General features: G+C 45.3%; 1 protein-coding gene across 5 annotated transcripts; it reads right to left on the bottom strand.

Moving 5' to 3' along the window:
- On the bottom strand, positions 1-20791 carry c8h18orf21 (chromosome 8 C18orf21 homolog). Of its 5 annotated transcripts, none has more exons than XM_064348307.1 (6): positions 20549-20791; positions 20277-20369; positions 14989-15011; positions 11854-12053; positions 1677-1870; positions 1-1237 (listed from the first exon to the last, which is right to left on the bottom strand). In XM_064348307.1, the coding sequence occupies exons 1-6, from the start codon at positions 20599-20601 to the stop codon at positions 1087-1089; spliced, it is 714 nt and encodes a 237-aa protein (XP_064204377.1). In that variant the 5' UTR covers positions 20602-20791; the 3' UTR covers positions 1-1086. The 5 variants fall into 5 exon arrangements, with proteins under 5 accessions (XP_064204377.1, XP_064204375.1, XP_064204378.1 ...); XM_064348305.1 differs by having other exon boundaries at positions 20277-20396; XM_064348308.1 differs by having other exon boundaries at positions 20544-20791.
- Positions 20792-21886: the final 1095 nt, after the last annotated feature.

Here is a 21886-nt window from a genome sequence, read left to right on the forward strand (position 1 = left end):
TGGATGAGAAAAGTTTTATTTTCGCACAAAGGCTGAGCTGACTTCAATCACGTACAGAGAATTACATTAGTTATTCACAAGTTATTACATTGATAAAAGGGTACATTGTACTTGCCATCCAATTATACCGAGCTTCTTAAATGAAACATTTAACCCAAAACATACCTTACTTTGCTTACTTACTTTGTACAATATACAACCCAGTAAGTGTAAAAAATACTGTCTGAAAGGCCTTGTGAATCTACACATATTCAACACACTAACATGTATAAAAAAAGAAAAATGTTGAATATAAACTGTATTGTACAGCACTACAAAATATAAATGTAATAGCATGGCCACCGCGCCTTTGATTTATTTGGTCTTTTTTTTGTAAAAAGAAAAAAAAAATCCTTAAAAGTGTAAGGCAGGATAACTTTAATGTAAACACGGCAGTCCACACAAGTCCGTTGTCCTGCAAACAGTCTTTGTCTGGACCAATGCACATGAACACTTTATGCATAAAAAAATGTCTTTTGAAACTTGGCGTACCACAATACTGTCGTGGTCCAAAGCCAATATGCTACATAAACATTTTTAATGTACCACCAAGTGAGTCAACAAAATTGATACAAAATGAAATTAACTGAAAACTGTGCATGAGAAATACATAAGACAGCAGTATAGAACATTCATTTTTTTTTTATTTACAAAAAGGTTGAAGACCACCTCTTTTAGAGAGCGGTACTCAATACAATGCAAAGCATATATTATCAATATCCACTTTGTGAGCATATATACTTTATAACGCCCTGTGGAAATTCCTTGTCTCGGTGCAAGACTGATTCTTTTGGCACCTACATTAGACAACGAGGACAGAAAAGTTCCAGAGAAGCGCTTCTGGGGTTTCTTCCTGCGGGACAGCCCAGTGGCGGGATGTCAGAACCGCGCCGTGAATTTAGCAGTGAAGTGGGCGCTAAGCCGGTGGGCGGTGGGGGGGGCCGCCCCGCGCGTCGCTCGGAATCCCAGGCGAAGCCGTTCTCCGCGCGGATCGCCAGCCGCGCTGGCAGCGGGCCGGAGGGGAGGGGCGGGCGCGGCCCGGGCGGCTCAGAGGGAAGAGAGGAAGGCCTTCAGGCCTCCCTTCTCCTTCGTCGGGGTCTCCGACAACGTCAGGATCTTCCTGAGCCGCGAGAAGGCCGACTTCTTGGCGCTGCCCAGCGTCGAGGGAGGGGTGCCGGCCGACTCCGAGGAAGCGGACCTGGGGGAACGGAGGAAACGCACGCGACTGAGCCTCGCCCACCAACCGCAGCACTGAGGCTGCTACCACACAAGGGCACAAACTGGGGGAAATTCAGCCATGGGCTATGGGCGGGTAAAACTCTAGTGCAAAGCATACAAGTCATTAATAAACTTATCTATCAAGGGTCATTTAGTTGGGGTCTGTTTATCATGCATGATGACAGCAAACACTCCTCGAGGTTTGTTCACAATCACAGTAGTACTGACAGACAACAAATTATGCAAAGCCCCAATGGAATAAATGTAATAAATGACTGTAATTGAAACAACAATTTTACCTAGCACTTGCCAGCAGTATATAATGTATTGTATATATTATATATTTTTTATTAATATGTATGCATATTAAAAAGTATTTAAAGTATGAGGGAAAAAGACTGAAATGCTCTCTTGTTTACCTGGGTGTTCCATAGGGTGTCTTCTCTGTGGATTTCAGGAGAACTTTTCCACCCCCAGAGTGGGGGGTCCGACCGGCTGTTTTCGGTTTTCCAGAATTCCTGGGGGTGTTGTGGGTCTTGGAGAGGGCTGCCACAGTGTCCCTGCTCACGCCGCGGCTCTTTGAAGTCCTGTTGCAGGTGTGGCAAGTGGCCATCTGACGAAAAAAAGGGGAAAGAAACGTCACTCCTACTATCCAAACACCCAGGTGACGCAGCCCTGTACCTGACAATGAACTCTGACGGAGGGGACTGGGGAGAAAAAACTCAAGGAAAGCAAAGCTGTTTACGGAGGGCTGTTTACTTCTCTAATTACCAAGTACCCCACACCTGCCTTAGACAACCGTGAATGTGAATTAAGAGCTCTAACGTTTCAGATCAAAAGTGTGTGGTAAATGGTATTTGCACTTGATCTAAACTTCTGACAGTTTCTCAGGCATCAGCACAAGGTGCACCCAACCGATGGCATTACGGTGAGTTTTGGTGGTTCAATCGGCACGCGGCACGAGGCGTGCCACTCTGTGACCTCCCTGCCGCCTTCCCAGAGGGCACCAGGGGCCGGCGGCTGCACCAGCCGCCCTGAGCTGGCGTGTCCGCCCCAATGAATTCAGCGACGTCCTCGGACGAGCGGAATTTCCCCATAAATCTCAGGGGGGGGACAGGCATGCCACAACATCACAAACCAATTCCTCGTAAATATACCGCGGTGGCTACGCAGTAATCATAAATCTCCCGCCCGCTACTTTACTCATCGCTCGAATGTGAAATATGCGCGAGCCAACTCTGAAAGGCATGCGGCCCATATATAAAGCTACGCAGTACGCCATATGTAAAAAATATTTTGAAACCCAGAATAATTCCAAGCGCACTCTGTTATAATAATCTAACGGGGGCCCGTAAATCATAGCCTTTGTCAACTGCTGGCTGCCAGCAGGCTCTACGTGGCCTGTGGCCTGCGCAGGCTAACGACTGGATTTCCACATGTTTGGATAAGACCGCTGTCATAACGGAACCAAATCCGGCGGTGCTGTTAGCGTGTCGAAAAAAAGTGAAACGGGTATGCGGGTCTTTGGGGGGACGTCTATAAACGGCGTTTAGGTTCCCATCTCAGGTTCCGCTGAACCACAGCACACGTTTTCCCTGCAAGCGAGCCCTGCATGTTCAAGTTAAAGTGCTGGTCACTGCCACTGCAGACACAGTGCAGAGCCACACAGCCCAATGTGACAGCCCGATTCTGTCCATCCAACAGACAGGTGGCAACTACGTCCCAAAAAGTTTCCGAAACATTAAGAGAATTATGATACATTTCAGAAAAATGACCAAGGCAAGCATCACAGAATCAAGGCGAAACGAGACAGCTTCTTTTTCGCGAGAACTCACCGAGACGAAGGTTGCCATGGCGGAACAAGTGGTCGAGAGGCAGAGCAAAATCAGGGGATTTAAGACGACCTGGCTGGACCTGGTGTTTACTACCGCCCTCAAAGTGCCCCTATTTATACAGCACATCGGCTCGGCCGGTCGACCAATCAGTCACCGAGGGGGCGGGGCTACGGAACATTAATCCTGCCTCTTCTCGCTCGCTCCCCCCCCTCCCTCCCCCTCCCTCCCTCCCTCCCTCCGCCTCTGATGTCACTGGCACAAGTTTTCCCGCCCGGAGTTACGATCTATAAACAAATGGAGGAATGCAGATTAAGTGCTGCGGGGAAAAAGCCACAGCAGGCGGTGCCAATAAGTTTTACAATGGGGCTGCCCCGTGTTCCCTGGCTGTATTCCAGGAAGGTTTCTGACTACATTATGCCCGCAGTGCTGCTGCATTAAAAGGACAAAGCGTCTCAGCAAACGCATCCACATCCGCCACACACCCCCCCCCCCCACCCAATAAATAAACATATGCGTATACATGTGCGTTTGTATATGTATACAGACATTAATAAGATACTGGGCAGTAAATATTTGGGCAGTGACATAATTGTTGTTTTAGCTCTGTATATATCTGAACATGAAATAAAAACAATGAACATGTGGTTAAAGTCAGGTTAAAGTGCAGACTGTCAGCTCTAATTTGAGAGTATTTGCATCCATATCGGGTGAACCGTACAGGAATTGTGCCACTGGCAAAATACTGACAGATTGCACATTACTGTATATTTCCATAGACTCAAATAAGGTTGAAGGTTGCTACTCAAAGCCTGAATGACTACTGTCCATCTGTATAAGAAGTTGGTTTTACTCAATGCAGCACTGAAGAAGGGCCAGGCTGAAACATGCCTTATCAGACATGACTGAACTGAATGAACTGTTGCTCATTTCCACCTGTTTCTACACAGACACAGCGGAAGCGTCTGTGTTCCATTCGTCCTGCTAGATAAGCTCATACTGGGAAGTGACCCAACTGTCACTGCGCCTTTGAGTGACATGCTAACTTAGTTCCCTGGGACACAACTGACTGGCCATACGGAACGATGCATACTGCAGTGCTCTGTAGTATCATCCCACATGACTACTGTGGGATGATACTACAATACTGACTACACTATTCGGTCCGCTGGCTGGTGGAGAGAGCACACGCACCTGGGCTGCGTTAGCTAATCACCCCGGGCACTAAAAGGTGTGTTCCTCTCTACAGTTCGGGGCTGAGACCAGGAGTGCACACTGAGAGAGCGAGTTTTTGAGTTTTGTTTCATTTGGTTTTGTTTGTCCACAATAAATGACAGAGAAAGTGACCCGCCACTAAAAAGGAGGTTGGCTGGTCTGCTAAACAGTTGCCGCCTTATTTGTCTTTGTTAGTTTAGTTTGTTGTTCTAGTTTATTGTTTTTCGCCCGGGACTCGCAACGGGGAAGGGTGAAGGTGTCTGTTTATTTCATTTCATGTTTGGTGTGTGGATGTGCTCTCTCTCTCTCCATGCGGCAACCAACGGTGTTTCCAGGAACTGCTGCATCCCCCCCCCCCACGTGTGTGACAACTACTTTTCCCATCAGACACTACACACCATAGCATATTCAAGAAAAGGCAAAAGTGGTTTTGATTTCAAATGAATTTCTAAATGAATTACGGTATTTGGGAGAGCAGGCACACAGACAGACAGATGGGCACAGCCCTGTGGAATGAAAGCCTACTTCCTGGGGTACCCCATCCCCAATCACTTGCCATCCTGCCAGCCACAGTGGGCACTGCCACATGACTTGACACCAGACAGTGGAACACGTCACTTCACCCAGGACCAGCCCTTCAGCAGGACGAGCTACCCAGAAGCCCCTGGAGTCGTGCCGAGTCTGAATACCGGATTAATGGCGTTTACTGAGCAAACACAGCCACCCTCTCTCGGCCAAACAGCTGTGGCGATAGACGCTTTGAAACGTTTCGCTCACCTCTGGATCAGACAATGCAGAGCAGAGTTCCCCGGAGACGGCCGAGCCGCTGGAGGAGAACATCACTCCTGACGCAAGCGCCGCCCGTAAATCCTGGAGACAGGCGGCCACGCCGCGCACGTTAGCAGGAGACCGTTTCAAAACATCGCTAACGCGTCGTCCGTGCCGCAAACAGAGAAGACCTCCTAAAGGGAGACCCCTGTTTGGATACCATCGCATAATGCATGAGTACATTACAAGCAGCTGGAAGGATTAAGTCACTCGCCAAGAACAACGGAATAACAGGCGAGGCAGGTGTCTTATTCAAGCGCAGAGCGCTGCTCGCTCCCCAGCTTCCAATCTACCAAGGAATGAACCAGGCTTCCATACCCACGGACAGACGCTATTGACAAAGAGAAAGAAATCACGAGTGATGCTAGGGTCTCACGATCCACCTGGCCTGCCGACACCACGGCACGAACAAACGGCACCTTCAGTGAAGATCCAGTACAACTGAAGAATACGGTGTCAGAACAGTCATATCTGCACCTATCATGCAATAAATGAATAAAGGCTCCTCAGTACAGTTGAATCTGGTTATTCAAAAGAGCATCGTGGCACTCAAACTGTAGAACAAAACCACAAAAAACCATATTGAAATGTAGTAGTCTTTGCCACTCATGCCCTGTGCGTCTGCATCGCTTTGCCTGAATGGTCTTCAGGCAAAACGGTCATGGAACAGGTAGAGAACAACAAACATTCCTCCAAGTAAACATTGCTGGAACCTACATGCTCAGTGTGCCTCACACTACTATCTGGACAACAATCTTATTATTGTCCCTTTGTGTTTCGGGCTTTGAGGGGGGCCTTTGGAGGCGAGTGTCCTGCTAAAGCAGGGGCCCCTTTTGCAACGACAGGAGTCAGAAGTTCCGCAGGGTGGCATAAAACTGAAATGGAGTGCTTCAGTTGGGAGGGTATCCCCTGGGTCTTTCCAAATGACGAATCTGGTCGACTTGTTGACTGCAGTCTGCCTATGTCATTGTGCATGGGAAATGCGAAGGTGAGCAGTAGGAAAATGCTCCGATGCTAGAATGCACTCCTAAAATTCTACAATTCACCCCAACTAATGGACAGAGAACGGTGCAGTCATGAGATGGGTCTATAAATACGATTGGCAACTCCACACTGATATTCTGCTCAAAAACAGAATGCATTACCAAGGTGGTTTTCAATAAACGATAACAAGACGACACGAGACTAGGCCCACCTCTTTTTCACCAATTCTGAAATGTATATATATATATATTTTAAATTTAGCCTTTATTTGCCCACTGAGATTGAAATCTCTTTGGCAAGGGGGATCAAACGTAAGCACTCAAGAGGAAGAGAGGGGCTCTTTCAACAGAGGAGTGATTCAGAATATGTCCGGGAAAAGAATACCCCCTGCGCATCCCGCTGCTGAAAGCGGACTGAACCAGTGCATCTACCCAAGGTCACGCTGAACCTCCACACTGACAGACTGAGACACACCGAAGACCAAGCAGCAGCGTCGAAAAGCATCGGTCCCAATTCACACCATCACAGGCCTCCTATTGCAGCAGTGCGCTCCAGACCTTTTCCACAGTATCGTCCATTATCTCAGAAGCACCGGTTTAGCCTTTTAGCTAGCCCACGCGTGGTTCCCTCCTCTCCGAGACACAAAGGGCTCAGTGCAAATCCAAACAAAGAGAAACGTGCTCTTTGTTTCCCATATACATGTCGGCGCGTGAGAACTACAACCAGCTGCCGTGTGCCGTGAGGAAAGACCAGGCGGCAGCCGGTACGACCTTGAAGCTCTCACGAGCGCCCGTGCCCCTGTCCTTGACTCACTGCGGTAATGGGGGGGGCGGGCAGCATGCATTGATACACAATTTCCCGTCACATGGCTCATGCTTTCAGGCTCGCTAGACGCCCTAGTTCTGCAATGGCAGCTGTGACTGTTAGACACCAGGGCCGAGCACAGACTTGTTTAGGGACGTGCTAACAATAGAAAGGGTGCCAGTGGTAAGCTGTGAGACTGTATACGAATAGGGAACTTCAGAGGTGTCAGGTCAAGTGGGGCAAGCGCTTCGGCACATGTTGGTGTCTCTCGTGTGCACGTGTCAGTGGTATGTATAGGAAGTAGGCCTTTGTCCATTGAGCAACTATTGTGACAAGAGGCAGCAGGGAGATATATATGTTCATGTAGAGATCATATATTCTCTCTAGGACATGGAGGGATGTACAAGTCTGTTTGCGCTCAGGGATGCAGTCAGAAATCACCGGGTGCAGTAATCGCTATTTAAATCCTTACTAAACCTGACCCTCAGTGTTGATGCAGCAGGACAAGTATCCGTTACATGTTAGGGAACATACAAGCGTGGTAAACAAGCGTGACATTGTTTACTGGTCCAGCAGGATCTTGCAATGAGGTCAGAATTTTGCAGTTCTCAGAATCTATTAAAAACGTGAATTTCTCAATTTTTTAATTTCCTGCATTATCTCTGGGGACAGAATAACATTGACATCACCGGTGGAGACCGAGCTCAGAGTTGCAACAGCTGGATGACGCACCGGTGGGAGGAAGTCCAAATTGAGTTTACTCTGCCAGATCGATCTTACCTCACCAAATCGAGTTCACCTCACCAAATCGAGTTCACCTCACCAAATTTGCAGCTTTGAGAGACTGAACCCGGTGCTGAAAATGTTGCCGGCGACGTGTGGAAGTTCCAGCAGCTGAAACGACCATTGAGCCAGATGGCGGGGCAGAATGTGGAGCGGGCACCTAAAATAATTCTGCAAAGGCCGGAGAAATCCCTACACGTGCGGGCTCTCCTTTCCTCCGGAAGGTTCCGTCCCCCCCCGCTCAGACCCAGCAGAGCCTCTCGTTATCTCACCAAAAAGCCCGCTGCCCGGAGTTAAGCCCCCTGGCTTTCCGCGGTGGGGCAACTGCTACAGGAACGTGAGCGCCGCACCTCACGTTTGGGGCCGTGGGTCCAGCGCGCGCTCAAAGCACGAAGTGAACGGGAATGCAAAGATCGCAGCATGAGGAGGAGCCCGAAGCCAGACAGAGTGTCTGGTGTCTAGTGTTTGTATGAGCCTCACAGCATTGGCCCGAGCAAGACACTCCAAACAAGCGCCAATGACAAACGCGATAATACCTTGGAATCATGCGTCAGAGACTTCTAGCGAAAGACCGGTTCCCTTCACAAGAAACCGAGCGGTCAGACGTAAAACCACAAACACCCCATATGGAAGGGTAGATGAAAACACCTAAGATTTATTTTTATATGTGACACAAGGGTGAAATATGGATATTAATTTAGGCTGGGAAACCTTTGGATAGGCCTGAACGGTAAGTTGTATAAATCTTACCGAATCGTGCCGTGTGATTTATGGATTTCAGTCGGTAACCCTCGGCCCCGGTTCTTCCTTGAGGAACGAGAAACCCACGTGCCGGGTCCGCTCGACGAAGCATTTTCCCCGGGGTCGATTTGAATTCATTTACCTTTTCCATAACTTCATTTCATGCTCCAGTTAGAAACACGTTTATACTGGAGGTCCCTGCTTTTTTTCACCCACGGTTTGAATGCCCAGAGCTGACATTTTGGACAGGGCTATCCTTTATTCTTGAAATGGAATGGGGGGGGAAAAAAAAACTTTATTATTCAGAATCATTGCAGTCACACACTCCGAGGTCTGCATTTGAATCCTCGCTGAGCTGGTGCAGACTGGGGCCAACAGAGCACAGGACATTAGGAGGGAGTTTCAAGACTCAGAGGGTAAAAAATTTAGCTAGATAAGATGTGAAGTAAATAATACGACACAACTAAATCAGAATTACAATTTTTCTACAAAATAATGCCCTCTTATTTTTGGCTGATAACCGTATGGCTGTACGCAGGGTCTGCCTGATGGGAAGGTGCGACAGTTTTCACCTGATTCACCTGATGTGATCCTGTCTCTGACTGGCGTCTGTCTCATTGGGTATGTGAGCCGAGTGTAACGGGATTTACCCCAGAGAGAAATAAACACGCTCCTGCAAGGTCGGCTGCAAAGACAGAAACTCGCAAAAGGTCAACTGAAATTTCAGATACGCCCCCCATTTGCTCTATCCGTTGTATTTCATACCTGTGTTTATCGATCTGTCACACCGTAAGTGTCAAACATCAGCCCATTACATGCATGGTACATTACGTGCAGATAGCCAGAATGCCCTGTCAACTGGAGTCACACACTGTATATGAAGTAATGGATACCTCTCAAGAAAATAAAGCCTAGTGGATCTAGCACCTGCAAATGATCTCCACTCCGGTTCAGGGGTTTCATATCTGATAGGGATGAATTCTCCAGGAAACATATACAATAAAAAAGACAGACATACAAATTCAAGAAACGCCAAAGTCCGACTTACGTGGACATTTAAGAATACAATTAAAAACGTAGCATGGGTTGGCAGAAAATGGCAGACATTTTGAGGTTAACTGCTGGAAATAACCATCCGGTAAATAGGGTCCTGGATGCTGAAAACTTTTGGAATTGTGCACAAAGTTGCACTTTATATACAGACAGTTCAACAAATACAGTTAATCACTAGGGGAAAAACAACACGTCTGGAACCATTGCGAGAGACAGATAAAAAGAAAAGCAATGATATATTTTATGATTACCCCCCAGAAACACCTCAGTGACTGCTCTACCAGAATGGTGGGACCTAAATCCTTTGCTGACCCCTCTATCTATTCACTTCCGCAGAGATAAAGCACGTCCTGCTGTTTGTTTCTGTCCTTGCGCTTATCACTTTCCACAGTGGAAAATTTGGCAGGGAACGGGAGGAGACGCATTCTAATGACAGCCCCTGCTCCTCTCTGCGGGGTCCTGGCTCGCAGGTGTTGACATACACAAACCAGGAACACAATGCCACACATTCTTATGCCCAACCGCCACGCAGCTGCTCCGTCAACTCCACAGTCTCCTATGGGGAGACTGGGAGGGGACAAGCTAGGCAGCTAGCTCGTGTTATGAATTACTGCAGTGCTAGCTAAATAATGGCAAGCTACCAATGCATTTCAAAGTAAAGGCTCGAGGCAATGCTGGCTTGTATTTTATCCACATGATTTCAGACTGTTTAACAACAGGCGATTATAAGTTAACACTTGCTAGCATGAGCATGCTAGTAAGTTAACGCTTGTTATCATCAGCCTGCTAATACGTCGCTATTAGCACGTTAATGTTTGCCAGGTATTTGCCTTTTTGAACACACAAATGAATATGCTACATTAGTGTAATCTATTATTTCGCACTGCATTGGGTAATATTCAAATATTCAATGTTATTCTTATTTATGGAAGCAATTTGCACTACTGAAGTTACACCTCGACTTCCTCAAGGGCTGGGAAGGCTCTTGTGATGAATGCCATGTCACTATCGCACGTCAAGGGCACGAAGGTGCTGCTCGGTGTTATTCTCTACTCTGACTGTGCTTGTCAGAAGCGGACAGATTCTGAAGCAGTCTGACGAATGGCCTTCAGAGTGCCACAGTTCAACGCCCCCGTCCCTGCGGGACAATTTATGAATAAATAGACACATCAAGCAAAAAAAAGAAACTAACTCAGCAGAACACACATCAGACTGTCACAAAAACTCTTAACTGCAAAAATGTGCTGTATAACTACTGCATGACCAAAGGGGAAGAGTAATGGGTGAGACTGAGTGTGTGATGTCGCATAGGATAATGGAACATTCTTAGCAAGGTACACCACACTAAATAAGACAACAGAAGGGCAATAATTGGTATTGAAAGCAATTTAATTAAAAACTACTCTTCATCTGCTAGGAATCCAACAGTGGTACTGGACAGCAAAACATCTCTCTCTGGGAACATCACAACAGTGTGCTGAGTGTGTCGATTCTCCCTGTACCAGAGAATCCGCCCATCCCTCCCCACCTACTCCACCCAGCTTTTAGTCCAGGCGCTGACCCTCCCTCCTCACTGGCCTCCCCTCCTCCACCCTCAGACCTCTGCAGCTCCTCCAGACACTGCTGCTCCTCGTCTGATCAACAGCCTCCACACGCTCAGCCACGTCACTCCCCTTCTCATCTCCCCCCACTGACCGCCTGGATCAAATGCATTAAAATATCAGCGCTAGCCAAATCGGGCAGCTAAAGGGACAGGTCCGCTAGGTATTCGCACGCTCATCGAATCCTACACGCCAGCCAGACCTCTCCGCCCTGCTATGTCTGGGAGCCTGACACCCCCTCACTCCCCCCCACACACCCCCCCACCCCACTGTGGTCAGGACAGCAGAAACCCTACCCGTTATCCAATGCAGACTGAACGCCACCTCTCTCCACACTGCACCTCCGCTCACCCTCTTTAGCTATCCTCTTTCTTTATTTTTGGATCTCCTTCTGAGATAATGTGACCGGTACAGCCGTGTGAAGAAGGTTATCTTTAAAGTGCTATTTGCTTTTGTTTACAACGCAAACTGTTGGACTGTTTGGTTAACTTTACACTCACTGATCGTAAATTTATAAATTCATAGAAACCCTAAAACCGTTTAGCTCCTGTTGTGCACCCCTGACCTATGCTCAAATCAGCTGCATTGTGAACATTAGGCACGGCTTAAGCAGTTGGAGGACCACAAGAACTGTTGTTGTGTGGAAAGCCAAGACACCCGCCCGGGTCAGCAGACCAGGACGCGGGAGGGCACGTTACTCCAAACCCGCGGCGGGTCATCCCGCCCCATTCCCGCCGACGCCGGGCGGGACTCACCCGAGTGCTGCAGGAGTTCCGGAACCTTCTCAGGGCCTTCAGCTGCTCCGGGCCGAGGCGCTTCCGGGCCGCCTCCCGCCGCAGAAGCTTCTGGACGCGGCCGGAGGCCCTGCGCTTCGGCCTGATCCGGACTCGCTGCTCGACGGCGTGTCGCCACTGGAAACAGAACGGGCAGAGCGTTCCGTCCGGCTCCTTCCCGCCTGGAACAAACAACGGACGAGATGAACCCCTTAAGCCCGGCTGTAGTCAAATACGAACTAATTAAATGCATGCACCCACCCGCATGTGTATTCTAGAGTGATTTTTATTATAATTTGTCATTTTTGCCAACCTTGATCTGTTCACCAGCTAGAATAACACCTTATTTAAATATATAGCATATTTAAAATGGGATTAAAAAGTTCTGGTCTCCACACGAAGTGATAAAGATTAAAATCCTTACTGCGGAAACTCCTGAACAAGCAGAAAACAGAAAAGAAAACTGATCTGGCCGGAGATGGCCTACGTGAGGAGAGACTTAAAGCAATGGAAAGTCCTACATCTCAGTTCATTTGATTGTTCACTTGAGATGGTGGTAAGGAATTAATGGGATGGACAGCAGTGCTTATTTAATGTCCCAGAACAGACGATAGTAGTGACAACGGAATGTATTAAACTAAGGAATGAAATGCAAGGAACCACACTGGCATTTGGAACCCGTCGATCCTCCAAACTTGGGATAGACTCAAAAGTCAAGCCAAGACAGGCAAATGGCCTGTTCTCATTATAACAACTAATGTTACAGAACAGAGAAAGGAACAGTAAAAAAAATCTATGAGTAATCCTCTATGTTTCTGCAATGCTTAAAAGCGTCCCAGACCAGATCGCAACTTCCAAGCGACGGGACACCACACCCCTCCCCTTGGGGTATGAACTTCCGTGCGGCCCTCTGATCCACGGCAACAACAGTGTTTGGGTTACCCTAATCAATGCGGCCACCTCCTCCACTGTGCAGTGGTCCTATCGGTGTTAAGGCCCGGGGGTTTGGGGGCGGGGGGGGGAAATCAAAGGCAGAGTCGGCTGCGGGCTGCAACCTGAGACCCGTTCGCCTTTCACACTGCACGCGCTGGCCGAGCGCCACACGCTGCAGACCGCAGCCGGCCCGCGCGCACGGACACCCTGACCCGGCCCTCAAACTCAACGCTCGCCGTTAATCAGCTTCCCAGAGCCCCACACAGCCCGTCAGCCACCTGACAACACGATCAGATATAAACTGCTTCAACAACACTCTATTTTAAGAGCCGCGAGGACTCAACATGGACTTCAAATGGCATTAAAATGTAACATTGTGACTAAACAAATGCATAACTGTTAATAGTAAATAATTAACATTGTACTTCCAGAATGACAAATCACTCATAGCGGAGGTACTTGTGGTTAGTGCAGTGGCAATCCCTAAATCCTGACTGCACAGTGCCAGCTGTAGTAATGAAAAAATAATGCATATTATTTCATTACTACATACTCCCATTTTAGGAGCATTTGCTCCTGTAAACCGATGTGCAAAATAATGTAGGAGCACATCCACCCCAAGGCACCATTTCCTCTATAAGAGCCTGGAGGCTAAAGATAACTGGTACCTCAGTAACTATGAATCACCATATCAGCACAGCTGGCACAGGTGGGGAGGAATGTGAAAGCTGGCAGCAATCTGATAGTTGATTGACATCCATTCATGATAATTTGAGAGGCAGTTAATAATAATAACATATTAGTGACCTTGTGTATGATGTTTCCATTAAGCCATTAAGAACACATTAATAGCAAAGTAACTGCTTGACACAACTGCTTAAGCATAAGAACATAAACAAGTAATTGCACTGTGGTCTTGTACCATGGTGGGTACAACTGCTTATTGATGACTGCATTTTTCACCACCCTTGAAAAGCAGGCGTAACATTCAGTGGCACTTGGCAACATTGACTTGGCTGCTATAAAAATGTGTAGAGTATATTCTACACAAACATTTTTTATGGGGGTTGGGGGGATCAAAATCCAATGGATTCCCATGTTATGCAACATTACGGATTTTCACAGAGTTAAATTATGAAATGGAATGTGAAAAAACATGCCATTGCTACACCACAGAAGTGCCATCCCACTTACAGGCTCACAGCTCAGTCACGTTCACAGCGGATGTAGGCCGTTTCGCACACATTTAGCGACAGCGCATAGGCTATATACTCAATTACTCTTAATAAACACCCCACTAAATCAACAACTTCCAAAAGTGGTTTCTTTTTTTAAACTCCCAAAGGTTCAAAACTTTTTTTAAGTCCCGTCTCTCGGTAATGAAATCAGCGTGCGGTTATCTTTAAACATCCACAGTGTCGCTCCGCATTTAGGCCAGCCGCCTGACAGCTGGGCGAAGTGCGGATGTTGACTCCCGAGATGCCGGGTCTCTGCCTGTCACTCAGCATTTCCATTCGTACGGGCTCCGCGCGAGACGCTTTTCAGAGCCTAATTGAAAGCGGGCTACAAACAAGCACAAAGACGCTCAAGGTTAGCGGGGACCGCTGACTGCTGTTACACGCTGGATGGAAAAGCCTTGAGCGGTATGCATATTACAATGGATACAATGCCGCCTTCTCCGAACACACGGATAAATGCAGGGGAAACGGGTTCGCGGATAAATCAGGGGATGAATAAAAAGTTAATTTCATTCACAAAGGTGTATCGCTATATATGCCGTATGCGAGTTTTACTATGATGCCGAAACTGAAGCAATTGAATGCAAGATTCCCTGAAGAAATGAGCAGCCAGTTCTTGGCTGGTCGAGACCATATCGCCCTTTAGACATACAAAGCAAATTGCATTCCAACGTCCAAGGGAACTGGACCTAAAATAATATCAACAGTTTCCACCAGGACAAAATCTCACAAAATGATTTTTATCGTTATAAAAAATAAAAAAAATCCACATCAATATTACATCAATCACACTTAATTGGTACAAAATTTAGATGGATGAATATGGAGCACTATTATGCATAAAACTTGAAGTTTTAATTTCAAAACATCTCTGTTTCAATAAAGGAGCCACACAGCTCAGCATTATTGACATTACTGAGTGTACAAATTAAGTAATTTAGTTTACCTTTCATACGTTGCTGTCGTAGCCTGAAAACAGAGAGAAGGAGAAAATGTTAGAATTTCATCAGTTAATATTAACACAATCAAAAGCAGTTGCAGCCCTGGTAACAGGCTGGATGATGTTAGCAGGGGGATTGCAGCACTGTTTGGCCAAAGCCTGTTCAATGGGCATCATACTGACAGTAATCCACTGCCATCACTACACCGGTAGTCCCTACGGACACCAAACACCTAAATTATTACTTATTGTGCTCTTTGGAAATATTTCAAGGCAAGACCCTTGAGAGGGAAGAGTTACTGTTTTCATTTTCCGTGACCAGGATAAAACAATTAGCCAACGAAGGACAGCAGCCCACAGAGAAATCTCCTCCTGCTTCGAGTATTAAAATTAAATTCAGAAAGTCTGGCTTCAGTTGCAGGTCTTTTTTTAGGTACACGTGCGCAAGGTTTAAGGCTTCACAAGTCCCGGTTTGCCAGACGTCTATAATTAGCCGACGGAACTAAGGCTGGCTGTGAAAAATGACACCCGAAACACGGTAAAGGCAAGGGTGAAAAGTGCATTTAATAAATGGCCACGCGCTGCTCTGTCAGAGCCATTTTTACTCCCATCATGTTACGGCTCCTCTGCCATCCAGGGTTTGGACATCTGGAGGGCAACGTTACACGCACATGACAACAGGGGGGACTGCTGCCAGAGACCGCGCCCGTCCGTGCCTGCCCAGTGGAGCTGCCCGCCTGCCCGGCCCGTGACCTGGGTATTCCCACCCCCCACCCCCCCCCCGTGCATTTGTGAACCGTGACCGAGTGCGGTCGAATAGCGCAGAGCCTAGCCACTGCAGACGAGCAGTAATGCGCATTTACAGGAAGTACGGGAGGAAGGAAATGAGCTCGACCAGAGCAAACACACGCTTCCTGTCTATCTTTCATTTTTTTGTTTGGTTTCAGGATCTAACTTGGCATAAGATGAAACCGCTTCCCACATCTGTTGATCATGTACAATGGGCTCCAGAAAGCTGCAAAAATATCCTGTTCACTAGTAAGGATCATAATCTTAGTTGGCAAGATTATAAATTCAAACCAGGAGAAAAATATATAAATATCAACTATGCATATATATATATATATATATATATATGTTTATATATATATTTCCCTTTTTGCAGGGACGTAAGGTTGAAAGAGGATTTACTGTTGGCCAACTGTGCTTCAAAGGCTGGCTTTTGAAGAAGCGATACTGTCATGTGCCTCAAATGTAGCATTCCAATTAAAACGCCCTTCATGCATTCCTTTTTAAATCAAGCACAGACTGTGATGCTGCAGCAATAACATCAATTAACAGCCCGCCTTCTTGGACTTTTAACTGGAAGAAAACTCTGTCCGTCACATACAACCGAGGAACGATTCAAGACCCATTTATTCTCACGAGACCCAGCACAGCAGAAAAAAAGGGTTAGTATTTTTGGACAATACAAGTGACTTGGATGACAAAAACATGTCGCAATTTCAAATATTTTCCATTTTGTTTTTACTGAATGCCCCTTGGAGTGTAGGTTTCAGCACAGTGGAATATATAGATTAACACCATGTCCTCTACAGGGGACAGAAATTAATTGGCGGGTTTTAGGAGGCTATGCCAGCTCAGACCAGTCAGGCCAGTTCGGGCCCTGAAGGGAGTGGCCACCCCTGCGGCGGCGGGGGCCGGTGATGACGTTGCTGTGGGCGGCGGTCCCGATGTCCCCACGGTGACGCTGCGCTTCCCGACAGCTGGGTCTGACATTCCCGCTGACGCGGACCGTTCGGAATGAGAGCAGGGGGGAGGGGGGTCGGGGTCGCATCGGGGGTGGGTGAGTCGCCCCCGGCAGTCCAATCGCCTGAATTTGTCAGAGGTACAGGCTGTCTTCTGCATAGAGCACATTCAGAACGCCACGCTTGCCCTAAACCACGCACGAGGAACGCCAACACACCAGGAAGGACGCAAGCACCTGCACACACAGCGCCCTCATTCATAACGACGCCTCAGCCGCAGGCACGGTCTGGCAGGCTGGATTCCTGCCTGGACGTCCTGCATCTGACGGACATGTAGATTTTTCACTGCTTGTTCAATTATAGCACCGCGCAAAAGGCCAATTCATTTTAACACAAGTCAATTTCTTTTCTAAATGTCAACTCTCCAGCAGGACAATTCTGACGGCATCCATGGCGCTACAGACCTCGGTGCCTAGCCACCCTACGCAGGGAGTGACTGAATCGTTCAGCCTACGCCTATTTCTGACATACAGGTTTATCCACACTTCATTAATCCTGTTTTGCCAACATCTACTCCTGGAAGTCCTCTTGCCACATTGAACCTCCAGATCAGTACCGCAGCGTTCTCCAAGTGGCTCAGTCTGTACAACGGGCAAAAGGAGGACAGGGAGAATTTTCTTTTAAAAGACATGCTGAGCATCCAGAATGATGTCTCTCGAGGCCATAAGCTCAATATCTTCCCGAGAGGGAAAAAAATCACTTGGTCATCTTCCATAATTACAAACGAACTTGGAAAATTATCACAGTCAGTTAGGCTAATTTACTCTCTTTGGGACTTCTGCAGCACTGAAAAGCACCAGTGCCTGTTTCACAGTGCACATCCTCATTTACACAAAATTACACATCCGGCCATTAACCCTCTCCTGCCTGGAGTGCTACAACGTCCAGCCCGTCAGCAACATTCAACTACATCAAAACTAATCCCACACACTGCACTCACATTTGCTAATGTTTAGCCAGCTGCACTGAATGATACTGTTTGACAATCAAATTTCAACTGGCAGTTATCTATTTAAGGGTGTCAGGTTTCCCCTAAAATTTTTCCAGCATTATGAACCAAAGACTGATGACTGGCATTCACAGACCTGCGATAAACAATATCATATGAGCTAATATTTCCTTTCAATCAAAAGCATGAAAGTACCTCAGACACTTTTTCAGTATTTTAAATATTAAATTAGTTTTCCTGTCCCTCTCATGTATGAGGAATGCAAATATTAACGATCCCAGGTCAAATTACATGGTAATATCTCCAGAAATTAAATGTGGTATTTTTAAAATAAATAATTTTTAGTCAAAATACGTAAGCTGAATAAACCAACACCAACAAAGGGCACATGGCATAAGCCAGCTATGCACAGTGCACTTACAGAAAATTCAAAGTCAGAATTGTCATCATGTAAAACATAGGCTATTACACACAGCATTCATTTTCAGGGACATATGTCTACTTCATTTGCCACAAACTTCCACCTGCAAAGGACACATCTGGTCAGAATTCAGGACCTGCCTCACATCCATTCAAATAAGCAGAGGGCTTACAGAGACATCTGTACATATCTGGACTCTGTGTTTTTCATTAATGATGAAGCCAAAGATTCAAACTTTTTGGGATACAACCTTAACCAATGATATTGAGTTAAGCTGTATGCTGATGGAAGCCTTACCATAATATCTTATAATACTAAAAAACATCACATGACTGTATTAGCATAGTACACTAATGCTGTCCTTCATAAAAAATAGTATCAAAACTGGGACATCTTTCTGCACATCACTACAGTCACAATGTATCACTATCAATGCATGTTTCTTATGCATTCTTGTGAATATAATGTTGGCAGGCCAAACTTTACTTTCACCTTAACATTGTTCCACTGAAAAAGTCTATAAGTACTGGCTACTCAGGGATTAAAACACATGATTCATTGCACATGGATTCAAAGTGACAAAAAAAACTATGCCTAAGGCTTATTTGTGCAATTAAGCTTATGATGTGAGGATTTATACGGGGGCTCCAAGAATCAATATCATGAAAAACGCACTGTTTAACCAGATCAGCATTTCCATCGACTCCTCGCTCGGCCTGTGAGGAGCGGAAGGAGCATCTGAGGCATCCTCTCTCCCTTCTCCGCAGAGAGCACCGAAGTCGTTAATCTCTGTTGTCCGGACGACAATATAGTTAAAAGCTTCCTGTACGCGTAATGAAAATGTCCACGCCCGTTTGAATTTGCCGAGCACACACTCGGCACTCGCAACACAGTTAGGAATGAGTCGTTCCAAGACATTTAACAAAAATTTTCCCATGCAACGGTAGTCACCATTTCCCCCCACAGACGCTGTAGTCAGACAATGTTCTGGCCATTTATTTTATATTACCCTGGCACAGCTACAGCAATGATGGTGACATCAAACTTCCTCCTGTACTCGGGCCTGATGTATTGATGTTTTTTTTCTTCAGGAGGTGGAGGGAAAGGCTATAAATACGAGCGGCTCAATATGAAGGATTCCACCATTTCAAAATGGGAACCCATCAAGGGCAAAATTAGACTATTTTCATTTGAGACGAAGGACAGTATATGCTTAACAGAGTGGAATCCATTAATATCTCCACAAAAGTGTAAACATGCATGTTGCGGAAGATGGATTACTACTTTCCATGCCTGTCTTTGTGTTAACAATATAGTTAGGCCATGTAATTAGTAACAAGACTTCATCTTATTACTGTACTGGCGTAGTATATTATGCCAACAGAGATACTGCATTCTTCACTATATTGCTATTCTTATTTCTTCCCAAAGATTTATTATTTCTGCCCAATTGCACTACAGTGTTTTCATATTATTTCTACCAATCTATTCGCTAATTATGAATGCACGACAAAGGTTAGTCAATTAGTCCACACGTACATCTCATTAAAACACCGTAGCAGCTAAATACAGCCTGAAAACCATATTCCTGTAACTATAACCATTCTTCACAAGGCAGTTTTCAAACAAATAGGCTACATCCTGCAATTAGCCTAGGGGGTAGACTGCTCCGGTGATAGATAGATATATATATATATATATTTATATATATATATATATATATAAATAAATAAAATCTCATTTAAACTGGACCAGTTACAGTGATCAGTCATGAATTGATTAGGCCTATAAGATATTAAGTACCATACAAACCCAAACACTCTCACTAAGGAAACGTGTTAAAAACCAAAAACGCCAATATATTTGTTCTCAATGTGTTAAATATATGAGGTTCAATTCTGAATTTACATGTTATAAATGAGCAAATATACAATGACGTTTGATAAAAAGTTAAATTGCAGCCCCAGTGTGCCTAACGAAAACTGGCTGTGTTTATGCTGCCTACCAGAGGAAACAACGGGCCATTGCACCAGTAGTGTCGTGTCCTGAAAAACATTTTTCTTCAAATAAAAGTGAAACAATGCGCTGTGTTTCAGTTTATTCTCTACAGACTTACATCAGAAAGCGGGACTGCTCCGGACAGATGTCTTTGTAATAAATGGAGGCCTTCTTTAAAAAGTCGACGGTGCCATCGGCTTCAGCAGACATGCTTGTAAAAGGAGATGTTCGTGTGGGACTAAGCAACAGAGACAGAACGATAGTCTGCGTTGTTATACAAATTCTTTATCTAATTATAACTTGAACATAACTAGCTATGTAGCCAATTTAAGATTACTGCTCAATTACTGAACGCGCTGAATATATTCAAAGTAACTCAACTAACCTTACCGCAGACCCTTCACACACGACTTTGTTATATTTTCCCAGCATGCTTCACTCATGAACAAGACACCATGGGAAACCGAGGCACATGGTACAGCAACTTACAGAAACATGGTAATACGGAAGGAGTGCAGGCTATTATTTAACGAGCCTATGATCAACGATTTACATAATAAGAACATTTCATTTGGAAACGAAATGTAACCAAAATGCCCCGACTATTTTTCAGGATACTTGTAGGCTATCAGTAAGTACGTCATGTGATCAGGATTCTGCGCAGATTCTATACAATGTAAAACGGGATGGATAAATCAGCCTTTTGACTGTTCATGCTACACAAGCCGATCCACATAATTACACTTTACACTTTGACCGCGTGCTGCTGATACACATGCTCAGTGCAGTTCCTGTACGCCGCATGACGCCTTCGACTTCTACTGTCATAATAAATGCTGAAATGTTTAATTCATGCGCTTAATAAAATACTGAGAAGAAAAAATAAAATTTACACCCAATCTTTTCTTATTATAAGTAACACGATAATGCATTTCGACAATGAACGGAGCATATTAATCATAGGACCTACAAATGTATTTAAGGACAAATTGACTTTTTGCATACCTTTACCTGACACACTAATTTTGTTTTATGAGTATGTTTTAAAACACTTCTTTGAAAATTATAGAAATGTATACAATTTGTTGGTGTGAAAATCACACATTATGCATAAATGACGAAAGCACACGTAAGTCTTATGTATTTCGAATAACGTTACATATCAAATCAGAATATATGTTTACAGATGTGACAGAGAGCTCGAATTTTTTCAACCCAACCGAGTCACGTCAGACAGATTTTTTTTCCTATGAACAGTTAAATTAAAAGGGATCCTTGTTTGTTTTGTTTTAATCTATAGTTTACAATTTTATATTGTTCACAATATTGTACGGTTAATCCATTAGCCTATATTACAAATAGTTACTCTTTCAATAAGTTGTTTTTTAAGTATTAAGGATACTTTTATTTTTGACATTTTCTGTTATGACTTGTTGCAATAATTTTAAGGTCTATTATAATCAGGCCTATAGAATTATACTAATTAAATATTAGGCTATATGTGACGTTAAAATGAAAAGATTAAAATTTGATGATAAAAGATGATCAGATTTATCATGAACTGTCAATACTGAACTGCAAATCAGTGCTCACTGATGATTTGATTTGTTTATCCCAAATCGAAAAGAAAGAGGTGGATTGAAATTCTGGCGGAGTATATAAAGCCGGCGGTTAAAGTTCAATAGTCGCAGGGGAAATTGAGATTGATTGTTTGGGGAAATGTGTTTT

The sequence above is a fragment of the Anguilla rostrata genome, chromosome 8 (assembly GCF_018555375.3).
Source record: "Anguilla rostrata isolate EN2019 chromosome 8, ASM1855537v3, whole genome shotgun sequence".
NCBI classification, from domain to species: Eukaryota; Metazoa; Chordata; class Actinopteri; order Anguilliformes; family Anguillidae; genus Anguilla; species Anguilla rostrata.

Coding starts and splice junctions, on each gene's coding strand:
- c8h18orf21 (XM_064348305.1), bottom strand. CDS start 20,601: ATGAGTGAAGCATGCTGGGAAAATATAACAAAGTCGTGTGTGAAGGGT. Junction 12,054..14,988: donor ACGACAGCAACGTATGAAAG/GTAAACTAAATT, acceptor TGTTTGTTCCAG/GCGGGAAGGAGCCGGACGGA. Junction 1,871..11,853: donor GGAACTCCTGCAGCACTCGG/GTGAGTCCCGCC, acceptor TTTTTTCGTCAG/ATGGCCACTTGCCACACCTG.